Here is a 13,310-nt window from a genome sequence, read left to right as displayed (position 1 = left end):
TCTGGCTAATCTGTATAAAGATGTGGGTTATGATTGAAAGCAGGAAGCAGGAGCTGAACCCTTTCTCAATGCAGACCATTACACTCTTGAAACCACTATCACCCAGCTATTTCCTGCCAGGTGGGGATTACCATACTGGGTAAAAGCATTAGGGCAGGATAAAAATATTTGTATAAGTAAATAAACAACAAGAAGAATAGATTGATACAAAAATAAAAATAAAATGCCATCCTCTGCCCTAATGAATGGTTTTCTTTTTCAGGTTCAATGATGGCCCATACAGAGAAAGAGTTGAATGACCTTCTTATTTGTAAAGAAAAAGAACTGAAAGAGCTCCAAGCTCATCAAATCCATTTTCAGAAAACATCACTGCATGAAACCAGAAAGCAGCTTCAAGAAATGCATAGGAAATTCAACAGTTTAAAGGAAGATTTCACCTATAACCTTAGAGTCTTAGAGGAGAGAGATAGAGAGCTGGAACACTATGAACGCTTTTTTATACAGTTGAAAATGGTTGAAAATGCTAAAGAGGCAGAGGTTAGTGATCTTAGAATACAAGTGGATAAGCTGCAGCAAACACTTGCCAAGGAAACAAAAAAGCAAGAGTCTCTGCAATACCAATACCATCAAAAGCTTAAAGAACACCAGTTAGAGTTGGAGCGGCTTCACAGGTAAGAGGGATCCAGTGCTGTGTCGCTATGACAGAAATTCAGCCTTCTAGATCCAAGCCTTGATTCTCTCTGTACCTCATTCTGGTAGTAATCCTGCTTAGAATAATGGAATTGTAGAGTTGGAAGGGACCATTCAGGTCATCTAGTCCACCCTCCAGCAATGCAGGAATTTTTTTGCCCAAGGTGGGGCTAGAACCCACATCTCTGAGATTAAGAGTCTCATGCTCTACCGGCTGAGCTATCCCACAATCCTGCTGATTCTACTTTGTGTCTTTGCCATAAAGAAATTGGAAGATGGTTCCCCTTCCACATGGGGGGTGGAGCAGTCAGTAGCATGGACTCCTGATCTTATCCATTGCCTCTTTGTCCCCCTGTTTACCCACTTTTTTGTTTGTATATAAGGACTTTCCAACTGCTGTTAACACTTAGTGTATCTTACAGAGTGTACACTGGTTCGTGAATGAATGCTTATGCCGCAAAAAATATGAATCTCTTTTTAGAGGGTATTGTAATCAAACCCTCTAAACAGAATGTCTGTACTACTCCATTTTCTTGAGGCAATTGTGCATTGGTTTTGTCTTGTATGCAGCTGCCTCAAACCATTACGTACTGTAGATGTAGAGAATTTCACGTGCAATGTAGGCCATTGTGATCCTGGGTCTTCCTTGGCTATAATCTTTCTGCTTTTCAAGGTATGAGATATCTTATCAGATCTGTTGCTACCTGTTGGATTGTGGCAAGATTCAGTGGTGCATATATGAGACGCTTTATTACATAATACTTGCTTATACTATTTAAATAGGTAAATAGCTTAGATCGATGCTTATGCCATACTCTTATTCTTTCAGGCAAATTAATGTGTACAGACACATTTGCAATTAGGGGGAGGTCATTTTGATTCAAGAGCATGTGAATAGAAATTAGTATTTGCTCAAGTGCACACTACATGTTGCCGTTGTTCTTCCAAAACACAATAACTTATTAAACTTAGTTTTAATTCAGTCCACAACTTCTTATTGAAGGGTGCTTATTTTTAAAAGTATTATTTTTGTAGCCATAGTGAATGTGATGTCACTGGATTTTTATTTTTAGTTCTAAGGACTCTGATATCAATCAGCATCTTCAGGAATATGGGGATATGAAGCAGCAACTGGAGAGAAAACTGCAGGAAGTAGAATGTGAACTTGCTTTGCAAAGACAGGTACAGTATGTTTAATAAATGAGATAAATAGATTTTATTTTTTGTTGCCGTTCCTACAGACAGATGAGAGTTCATTATACTCTACAGTTACTTAATTTTCCCCAGGCATCTAGTTCCCCCTGCCTAGTCTGACATTAAAAGTAATGTGCGATTAATGAGCAGTACTGAAATTGCTTTCCCATTCTAAGTATCAGGTGGCATTTATGTTTTTGGTTATCTTCTCGCATTGGCAGCCTCCCCTTGGGAAAATTGGTAAGATTGTGTCTAGTAAAATGAGATGGTGTAAAATTCTTTCCACAGGGGTAGAGCCAAAATGTTGTGCTAAATTTGCCAACCTTGAAATCTCAAGAAGGTCAGAACTATAAATCAAGAGCAGCTTTACTCAGTTGTGAAGGCTAAATAAACACCCTGGCCTCCGGCATCAGTCCCTACTTCTCTAATTTCAGGGTTATCTTCCTTCCAGATTTGTATGTAACAACCAACAGGGCTATCAATTGATTTAATTGATTATTTAAATTGATTCTTTATTTTTAAAAAAAGTTTATATATCCTATATCAGTTGATTTCAGGACACTTTAAGATTATAAATTACATTCTAGGTATAATCCAAATTTATCTATAGAAGTATTTTTGAGATACTGAAGAAGGTATAAAAAATAAAAATAAACAAAAGCTACCTCCCAGAGAAAAGGTGAGCTTTTTATTTTTTTATTGTTTCTTTTTTATTTTCATAATAGTAATAATAATAAAAGGAAGACTTAAAAACACACAACTGGAATTTTAAAAGCTGCAATAAATAAATGAGTTTTCATCTCACAGCCTCATCCATTAAAATTGCCCCTAATCTACTAAATTTTTAATTGATAATTTACAGATTAAATTATTGAATGCTTGCAGCCCTAATTTATACAAGTCTCTCTCTGTCTTGCTTATGTTTTGAATGTATGGCAAAAGGAACATTATGAGTTCCCTTAAGGAGTCCCGGAAAGTTTCGTCTTCTTCAGGTTTGTTTGTTGAATACTTATATTCATAAAAAGTTAAAGATCCTTCTCATCATTGGCTTCTCTTATAACTCTTTTCAATTTTGTAAATTTAAACTTGCCACTGGGCATGTTGCCCAGACACCCTCATTGCAGATGCCTCCTTTGCCCTCCACTTACTCCTTTATCCACCTCCTCATTCACTGTTTCTCACCCCAGAATTACTTCAGTCTTTGTTTCGTCAACTTCATTTCAGGAACTGCTAGCGGAATTTGATTCAGAAATGAAAAAAAGAGAGCATGAGTTTCGACGGAAAGTGGATGAAATGAGCAATTTAGTTCTATCTCATGAGCTTAAGGTAAATGTGCCCTCAAAATTTGAAATGTACACAGCAAAAATAAACAAACAATCAATCAATGTACATTCTATTACTTCTATTTAGCGTGTTTTGTGATGTATAGACAATAAGTGATCAATGGAACTCATGGCCTGTTTTTCCATGGAACATTATGAGGTTAAATGCCATAACTACTGACTGTCAATTCAGACACCGTACAAAACCATAGTTAGCAAAACTGTATGTTATAAGCCCACTTTAAACCATGTTTTTTTATTAGGATGTGCCAGCTTTCATGAGCAGTTAACTATGTCTGTATGTTGGGGCTTCAAAGCTCAGTGCAGGGATGTTTGAAAGCCATTTTGCTAACAGCCCTGTACTGCTCTTTGAACTTCTGAAAACTGGAGGTTTAAAGACTAGTGTGAAACTGCTTGCAAAAGGGCTTTCAAACAGCCCCACTTTGAGCTTTGGCTGCATGTATCTTTTCCAATTGAGCGAACAAGTGGGCGCAGCTGCACTTAGCAGGATTTATTCCCTGTTCATTAGCTGATGAACAAGGGTTAAATCCTTCTGCTTTGGCTGTGTGTGCCAGTTCCCAGTTAGGGTACAGAAACACAGGGCCAGTGCAGAACCAAACCGTCCCTCCCCGCCAATAGCTGTCATCGGTGTGACATCAGCCAATTGGCAGGTGGGTGTTTGTTTTTTAAATGGTTGTGTGGGCTAAATTTGATACCGTGGTGAGCCAGGGTTGGCCTGCAGACTGGAGGTTCCCCAAATCTGACTAAGCCTTGGTTTGGCTTTGTGTGAGATGCAGACACAGCCCATGTGCCTTTTTGTTCTCCTTTGAAAGGTGAAGCTGTTGACCAAAGAATTGGAGGCTTTGAAAGAGGCTGGGACAGAAGTGGCAGAATCATTGAAAATGGCAGAAGCAAGAAACTTGGAGTTGGAGAAAGAAGTCAAATGCAGGGATTGGGAAATAAAGGATCTTGCAGCTGTGAAAGATGCCCAGTAATGTACCATTCCATCGAGTATTGAGAAAAACTTCCTTTCAGTTCATCATTCCTTTCTGCCTCCCAGTATATTCTTAATCCATTTTTTTTCATGTCTGTAAAAGGAATGTGTTTATTATTGTTGTTGCTGCCCTTGAGGTTACATCTGGCACATCAGTGGCTCATGTCATACTTTCTTCACTGCTACAGTATAGCTTAAAGTTGCAGTGCTGGTTTCCAGTCTTGTCTGCTCCTTTAGTTTCTGCCAAATTAGATAATGAACCATGGGTTGTATGCAATGCAATGCAAGCAGCATTCCACTTATACACTGGAACTTCCTCTCCTCTCTCGACACCCCCCCAAAATCTGATCCAGAGTAGATTTTATGGGGGCATGGGGGACTGCAGGGGAGAGGAACGGAAGAGGAAGTTCTGTTGTGCGAGGGGAAGTCCATTGCAGAACAGTAGCAGTGGATACAACCACCTGTGTTTACATAACAATGGCTTACATAGGCGCCAGTTCTACAGGGACCTGGGTGCCAGGGCACTCACATTCCGTGTTCCTACAAAGCCTCGGAACATGATTTCCGGCAGAAACCAGAAGTTGCGTTGGAGGTCTTGTGAATCCTCGTATGTTTCCTCTGAGACCCCGCAAAGCCTCGGAAGCGCGCTGTGCTGCCGCCACAACATGACATCATGTTATGTCGTGGACGCCATTGAGCACCCTTAACCTGGAGTCCAAGTCAGTGCCCCTGGTGGGTTATGTCAAAATACTGCCCCAGTAGGCGATTGGTTTTCATCCTCCAAGTTTTCTACTCAAATACTGTTCTGGTAACATGACTTATTTTGTAGCAGTTGTAGTATTTAAATCTTGAAGAGAAATGCACGACACATTTCCCTACGTTTCTGATATCTATATCTGTGCAAGGAATGACTCCCCATCCCCACCTAAAATCAAAATAGTAACTTATGAGCCAGGTGGGAAATGGGCTGCCCTGCATATATGTTCACCTTTTCTGCTTTCCCTAGCTCAGTGGGGAAAGGTTGCAAAAGAATAGCAACATGGGGTACAAGAAGTATGGGATGTAACAGCATTCAACTGAATGATATTTATTTTAATTGGAATCACAAAATCATAGAATTGTAGAGTTGGAAGGGCCCTGGAAGATCATCTAGTTCAACTCCCTGCAATGCAGGCATCTCAACTAAATGTTCACATCCCTTCAAAAACATTCAGTTCAAGCACAGCTGACATTCCTTGCTATGATTCCCGGACATGAATATAGATCCTGCAGGCCTGCCATAAGCTAAACTATTTAGTTATTCACATATTTATTTATTTAAGATGTTTCTAACCCACCCTTCATCAGAACAGATCTCAGGGCAGGGCACAATACTATTACAAATCCTCAAAACCCATCAATCGCATTAAAACAACCAGAAACAAAAATCTATGAACCACAAGAGCTGGTTAAAAAAACAAATACCTTAATTAAAAACCTCAAGGCTTTAAAAACTACAAATCCTATATTTAACTACAGAAACTATATTCAGTGGGGCACCTAGCTATGCTAGATCCATCATTCTCTTTTTCTTAACACTTTATCTTCAATACAAATGAACTAATTTTAAAGCATTATTTTATTGTCCTCCAATATTTGCCAATACAGGATACGGGATTTAGAAAGAAAAATCGATTCAGTACAGCTGAGCTGGAAAAAAGAAAAAGAAACATTTGAGAGAAAGTGAGTTCTTTGGATAGATGACATTGTCTTCTTTGTGTACTTTTCTCATTAAGAGCAGTCATTTTTTTAAAAAGTAGTGGGCAACAAGCAATTGCTGCAGATAACTTTGGTGTTTGGTGCAACTGAAAATTGTCCTTTCTGTCTTCAGATAGTGATCTTACTGCATGAATATATTGAAGTTTTAAGAAAGATGTGTTGTTTTGCATGTTAGCATTAAGAATGTAATATATAAAATAGTCCTTAAGTAGTGTGTGGATTAAGTATTTGTTTTTATCTGTGCTCCCTCTCCATTCATTACCCAGTAACATCTTGATTTGTTTAGGGCCTAAAAATAGGCAAATGGTTACTGTATTCTGAATTTATGGTCCTTTCTCCTGTAGTTCACTTTTAAACACATTGATATAATTAGGTGGTTTTTGGGTGTTCCTAAAGGGCATTGGAAATATTTAAAGAAACCACTTCTTAAACTTTAGCATTTCCAATGTGTTTTGTGATAAAAAGGACCCCTTGTACCCCCAGCATAGTTAGAAACATAGGAAGCTGCTTATACCAAATCAGACCACTAGTCCATCTAGCTCAGTATTGTCCACACTGACCAGCTGTGGCTGTCCAGGGTTTCAGACAGGGGACATTCTGAGCCCTATTTGCAGATGTTGGGGATGCAAAGCAGGTACTGCTGTTTTATTCTTAATCGCCTTCAGATAGCAAATATTTGCCATAATGGAGTTGCGGAATGTCCATTTTTCACTGGGACATCTTCAGCCGCATAGTAGGATTATTCATGGGATTGCCTAACCCTACCTTTGATCATATTAGCACTGTTCAGTGCCCCAGAACCTGACAACCTAAAGATCAAAATTATGTAGGAAAAAAACAAGCTAAACAGAAGGATTTTTACCAAGTCTGTAAAATAACTTCAGAAGCTTCTAAAAATGTACATTGTTTAAACCTTTGTACAGCATGATCATTTCTGTTTTTAAAAAAATTTTAATTCACTTTGGTAGATTGATTGTCTCAAAAAGTACAAATCCAAAAGAACAAATTGTCTTTTAAATTTAATTTTGTTCTTTCTAAAAGGCACGCAGCTATAGATCACTTTGCCAGGGAAAAGGATGCATTACTTGCTTCAGTAAAGGAGACCCATACTGAGCAGATACGGAAGTGGGAAAATCAAGTCCGAGACCTGCAAATAAATAAGGAAACTTTGGAAACAGAACTGCGTCAGGCAGAATGGAGGCATACAGATGAGTTGAGAGAGAAAGAGGCTGTCATTGAAAAGTAAGTTAGATTTTATTTGTACTGTTTAGGTATGTAGATGTGTGTTTCAGTGCAAACAAGTGGATTACATCCTCACATGGATGTAAGGGAGAAGGGGGTTTTCTTTCCCCCCGAATCCATGTGAAGACGCAATGCATTTGTAGGTACCCTCTTTTGCAGGTAGGCATGATGTTGCTTCTCCCGTAATTAAATCTGAAGTTAAATGACAGGTTCTCATTTTTATTTTTTGATGAAATGTACCTATTTAGAGCATGGTGTTTCACTTGTTTTGTACATGATACATCCCAGGATGTAGTGCACACAGCTGGTATATTCCTCGCACTACTCCTGATAAGGCATCTTATTTCCGTGTTCCAGTGCTGAAAAGTTAACACTTTGTTTAAGGAGCTACTGACACTCCCACTTCTCTCAGGATGACTAAGCAATATTAAGAGGGACATTTCAAGCAGTTCATTTCAACACCCATCTGTGAATTGTGGCAAGTGGTGTGCTTTAGTGCTTACTCAAGAGCAGGTACATAACCTCCCCTTTGCTGGCTTTTCAAAATATATTAAGCCTAAATATATATAAAGATGCAAAATTGCCTAGATCAGTATATCAGTATACAGTGGTACCTCAGGTTACAAACACTTCAGGTTACAAATGCTTCAGGTTACAGACTTCGCTAACCTGGAAGTAGTACCTCGGGTTAAGAACTTTGCTTCAGGATGAGAACAGGAATCGCGCGGCGGCGGCAGGGGGAGGTCCCATTAACTAACGTGGTACTTCAGGTTAAGAACGCTTTCAGGTTAAGAACGGACCTCTGGAACGAATAAGTTCTTAACCAGAGGTACCACTGTATTCATAGTTATCCATTAATAATGGTTTACTGTGACATGTGAAGGAGGACACTGTTAGGTACAACATCCTGTAACAAACTGTTATACTAAAACTTCACATACAAACTAAAGAATCAAGGAAGACACTTAAGATGTTTCTTTTTGTGTGCTTGCACTACATTCATATTTTTATTCATTCATTATGTTTTAGGATGCTTGCTTCAGCCAGCAGCCAGTTGGGATGGTGCACTATGGAACAGGCTTTGTGCCTTGTTCCTTTTGCAGTCTGTAGCTATTGGCCACTTTCAATTAATGCAGTACTCCTGCATAAACCAGTTGTCCAATGTGGCCTTCCCTTCCACTCCTTCTGCTGTAGCTTGATGGAATGGCTGAATAGGAGTATCCCTGGGATTTGGTATACAGCATCAGTGCCAAATCATTTCCTATTGACACTGAGGCAGAATTTATTAATGGCATAGAAAATATCTCATAATAATGGACCATGGCTGAAACAGGGCTCCGAGTCCACATCTTTGATATGCCTTGGGATTTCAACAATGGCACTCATCAAGAAGTTCTTAGAATAGACTCAGAATGTGGCCTTTCACAGAGAGAGATTAACTGAAAATATTTACTCATTCATCGTTTAGTCATTTGCAGTGCCTCTCTGGGACTCGTGGTTAATTTGTTCACATTTCAAGCCACAGGTTCTTTGGCTCAGAATACAATTTCTGAAAGTATTGTATATTTATTATCAGGTGAGCACTATAATTTTACCAAGCAACAAATTGCTTATATTTAGGATTGTAAGAACATGTAACATTGTAACAGTTTGTTACTGAGTGATAAGGAATTGTAATATCTTCTCTCCAGAGAACAGCACTTCTCGTATGCTGTTGAAACAAAGGTCAAATGTAAAATTAGATGTATTAGTCAGTATGTATTTTTGCCTTTTGCTGTGAATATGTGTTGGGGTTATACTAGGGTAGAAGACTTGGGGTACTGTCCATATCCCACTAATTATAACAGATTATACAGTTGTTCTTGTACGTACATCATTATATACTAGTTTGGTTGATGCTCCACCAGGTAGGCAACACTGAGAAGTGCTGCTTGTCCTAAACACACTTGCCAAAGTGCCAAGTTCTGCATATACACTCAAGCGTACAGGTGCACAGGAGACTCCTTTCATTTAAGGAAAGGTCAATCTGCAAGTGATAAAAGATTTGTATGCACTGAATAGGAAATCTGTTATGGATGGAGAAACTCTCTGTACACAGTGTAATTCCCTGTCTAGAACAGGCTGCTAGAATAAAACAATTGTGCAATTGTATTAAATTTGTCTTAATTTGTGGCCAATTTGGTAAAATTCAGAAAATCAATAAAAATTATTCAGCAAAAAATAAAAACACTTGTGTTGCATTTCAGATCTAGCAAATGTGGTAACTGAAAATTTTAAAAATCAAAATCAACCAAATGTATCAGAAGATAGCAAAGATATTATACACATCACAGATTTCTTTTAAAATGGAAAAAGTTCCAGAAAGAAACTACAGCTTAGAGCAGGCATGGCCAAACTTGGCCCTCCAGCTGTTTTGGGACTACAACTCCCATCATCCCTAGCTAACAGGACCAGTGATCAGGGATGATGAGAATTATAGTCCCAAAACATATGGATGGCCCAGTTTAGCCATGCCTAGCTAAAAGGGTAGGGAATCTAATTTGGGGAGGGTGGTCCAAAGTGCTACACTTGAATATTTTCTCCTGCTTAGGAGAAGTTTCAGTTGCCACCTTAGTTATTAATTAAATATCTATCTCACTTTTCATTGATTTCATGGTATCAGATCAGGTAATAGCAAAAAAAATAATTATAAAACAATGGCCAGTAAAATCAACTCAAGCAATTAAAACTTACCAAGTACAAGACAATGAAACCTTCTAGCAGGAACCCACCATTTGCTCCCCTAGAAAAGCCTGTTTGAAGGCCAAGGTTTCCTCTGGAATGTCACCCCATGAGGTTCTCAGCTCTGGTGCTGGGTATAAATACATATCAACCCCTCTCTGATGCATACACAAAAGTGCCTTGCACTCATGCACAGGAGGAACTGGAGCCTGCTTTTAGTACTTGGCACTGAAAAGCTGCAAGCTTTACACAGGCTCCTTAAATCCCATTGAAGGAAAGAGAATTTAACAGTCTAATTGTGTCCAGGAGAGCTGCCAAAAGATACAGTGAAGAGTTGGTAACAAATGAATAATATTTATATAGCATCTAAATACAGTGGGTAGGTACTTAAAAGTGAAGAATGTGTATGCAAGCAAAATTGTGTGATAGGAAAAGCTTGGTATCGTGTTTTCCCCCTTTAAAAAAAAGAAAACTACATTTCACCAATACTCTTGAATTATTTAAGGATATTACCCTGTATATGGAACCGTGAGAAAAGCACTATAATCTTTTTTCCCCTTCTTTTTTTTACTCTGTTGTAACTCTGCATTAGCTGGGAGGTGTTTAGGGAATGTCAAGTCATTGTGGGTTTTTCACTGAGACATTAGCTTTATGTGTGCAACTGTGATAATAATGCTAAACAGAAAGCTCAGAACTAATAGGAAAATAGAAATATTATGAACTCTTGCAATAGTGTTAGATAAATTAAATTAAATGTGTGTGAATTTACTATATATATATTAGCACTGTCAAAATCTTGCATACATCTATTTAAAAAGCAATACAGAACTAGAAAAAGTACAGAGGAGGCAAGGCATATAAAAAGGACTAGGAATGCACAGTGGCTTTCACATGAGGGGACACTTAGACAAAATGAGATTAAAATGATATTAGAAGACAATATAACAGGTGCAATTAAAGATAACTAGTGCAATTGGTTAAGAAGTCTTTCCTTGAAGTGTGAGCCAGACATTTTATGAAATAATGATTGCACAATTGTATTTCCCCCTCATTAAATTAAGTGTTTTAGGATGCTGTGTAATCTGAAAGCATAAGAACTCCCCCCCCCTAAAAAAGTAGTATATAGTAGAAGATTGATCCATCAATGGCTAATTGAAGCAACTTTGTGGTGCAGACCCACACAAGCTATTATTTCAAGCAATTTCTTCACTGTAAATGTGGATGAGTAGCCGATTTCCTAGGATAAGCACAATACAGAATGCAAACCTCTGCAAATTAAAAATGGTGTATAAATACTAAATAAAATAGTCATTGCTGGCCTTTAATTGTTCATTTCATGCTCCATCCGAAACTACTGGTATTGGTCTCTGTTGGAGACATAATTCACTTATGCCTGAGAGATGACTTCAGTTGGGGAACAGGAGATCAGGTGTTCTGGACTGTATGTTCTAACAAAGCTGGAGTGCATTCCTGTTTATGAATAGTATAGGGATTTAACCTGGATCACTCACTAAACTAGTAGCAGAACTAGGCCTCTTGTGTCTATTCTCTACATAGGCCAATACTTTTTGAAAGCACGGTGCCCTATGTGGTCGTGCTAATTATAGTTCTGAGAGAAACCAAATCCTGTTCCCTACAACAGAACATTCTGAATGTTCTGAAGAGGCAGCACTCACCAGTTAGATGGAAGGTATTAGCTGACTGGTAAGGAGAATATGTGGTTTGTATAAATGGTTACTTCAAAGCCTGTAAATCAACCTAACATTTGAAAATGCAATTCACTTATTACATTGTGTATGTGCAGAAGAGGTAGTGATACCTACTGTCTCTTACTATTAATCCGTGATGCAGTGGAATAAAGTAGCTTTTTAAATCAAACAGTTATGCATCTATCAATGCTATTGATAGATGTATAACTGTCTGATTTTTTAAAATAATAACCCAATGAACAGAGTGCATATTGAGACAGTGAATTCCATAGATTATCTTTTTATTATGTAAGGACACATTTTATTTTGTTCATCTTAAGCTTATTGTTTATTATTTTAATAGGATGAATAAAATATCTGTATTATGAGAATGAATGTTTGTATTTACTGTTTCAATAACACTTTTGATTTTTTTTAAAAACCTCTTTCACTTTTCTATTATCTAAACTTTTTATTAAGAACAACATAAGAACTTAAGAAGAGCCCTACTGGATCATTTTATAGGCCTGTCTTCCCCAGCATTCTTTTTCTGCACAGGCCAACCAAATGCCTATTGGGAACTCTACAGACTGGAAATGTGGGCAGCATTCCTCATAGTGCCTCTGAATCTGTAGTATATAGCCATCATGACAAGTAGCCAGTGATTACTTTACCCTCCATGAATTTGCCTGACTCCAGGCAACCTAGGGGATGCAGGTGGCACTGTGGGTTAAACCACAGAGCCTTGGACTTGCCGATCAGAAGGTCGGTGGTTCGAATCCTCGTGACGGGGTGAGCTCCCATTGCTCGGTCCCTGCTCCTGACAACCTAGCAGTTCGAAAGCACATCCAAGTGCAAGTAAATAAATAGGTACCACTCTGGCGGGAAGGTAAATGGCGTTTCTGTGTGCTGCTCTGGTTCGCCAGAAGCGGCTTAGTCATGCTGGCCCCATGACCCGGAAGCTGTACGCCGGCTCGCTCGGCCAATAAAGCGAGATGAGCGCCGCAACCCTAGAGTCGGCCACAACTGGACCAGTCAGGGGACCCTTTACCTTTACCTTTAGGCAACCTAGTCCTAATATATTAAAGCTTTTGTTCTTAAAGAATATGAAAAAAAAATCAGGATTGGAGTCTTACTTTGATTGGTTTGGATCTTTTGCCATTGGGAACCCATACACACAGGCTGCTTATTGTATCTCCTTGAATGAAACACATTATATTCTAAGAAGCAATACTTATCTGAATACATACTGAAGATTGTATGAGTAGAAGGAAGAACTGTGTTTTCCTACTGTCTCAGGGATTTGCTCTCTTCTTCCTTATCTAACGTGTCTGATGAAAAACAACTTAACATGATGAAACATCTGTAATTGCAGATTCATTTAAACCAGAAGAAATAAGGAACCAATTAGTTGGTTACATTTTGTGCGTGGGAACCAATTCCTGATTATAAAAGACACTAGTAGAACATATAACAGCCTTTGCCTGAAAAATACACTTGGACGGCAAGTGCTTCCTCCTCCTCTTTGCATATGTAATACACTGGAACCCATTACCTTGGTTATCTTAAATTTATATGTATCCACACCAATCCTGCATTATTTATCTTTTCCTATATTACTGTAATGCTATATCAATTTCACTTTACTGAGACGTCTGTTATCCTTTGGTGTTTGGAATGTCCCTTAGGCTACTTGCATAA

At 38.4% G+C, this 13,310-nt stretch overlaps 1 protein-coding gene across 7 annotated transcripts in view; it reads left to right on the top strand.

The window, feature by feature from the left end:
- The window catches only part of CCDC57 (coiled-coil domain containing 57), a 65,051-nt gene that overhangs the window by 20,747 nt on the left and 30,994 nt on the right, over nucleotides 1-13,310 (top strand). For 6 of the 7 annotated variants that reach the window (XR_013982412.1, XR_013982413.1, XM_080993664.1 and 3 more), the window contains exons 2-7: nucleotides 263-671; nucleotides 1,764-1,872; nucleotides 3,109-3,210; nucleotides 4,040-4,197; nucleotides 5,848-5,922; nucleotides 7,000-7,200. Coding sequence is in view for 5 of the 7 variants with exons in the window: in XM_080993664.1 (XP_080849790.1) it covers nucleotides 263-671; nucleotides 1,764-1,872; nucleotides 3,109-3,210; nucleotides 4,040-4,197; nucleotides 5,848-5,922; nucleotides 7,000-7,200 (1,054 nt within the window). In the remaining 2 variants the exon portion in view is untranslated. Of the gene's footprint in view, nucleotides 1-262; nucleotides 672-1,261; nucleotides 1,364-1,763; nucleotides 1,873-3,108; nucleotides 3,211-4,039; nucleotides 4,198-5,847; nucleotides 5,923-6,999; nucleotides 7,201-13,310 lie in introns of those variants that run through there. The other variant, XM_080993667.1, reaches the window with a different exon arrangement.

This window comes from Podarcis pityusensis (genome assembly GCF_964106645.2).
Source record: "Podarcis pityusensis genome assembly, chromosome: 2".
NCBI classification, from domain to species: Eukaryota; Metazoa; Chordata; class Lepidosauria; order Squamata; family Lacertidae; genus Podarcis; species Podarcis pityusensis.
This window is presented reverse-complemented; position numbering and strand designations above follow the sequence as displayed.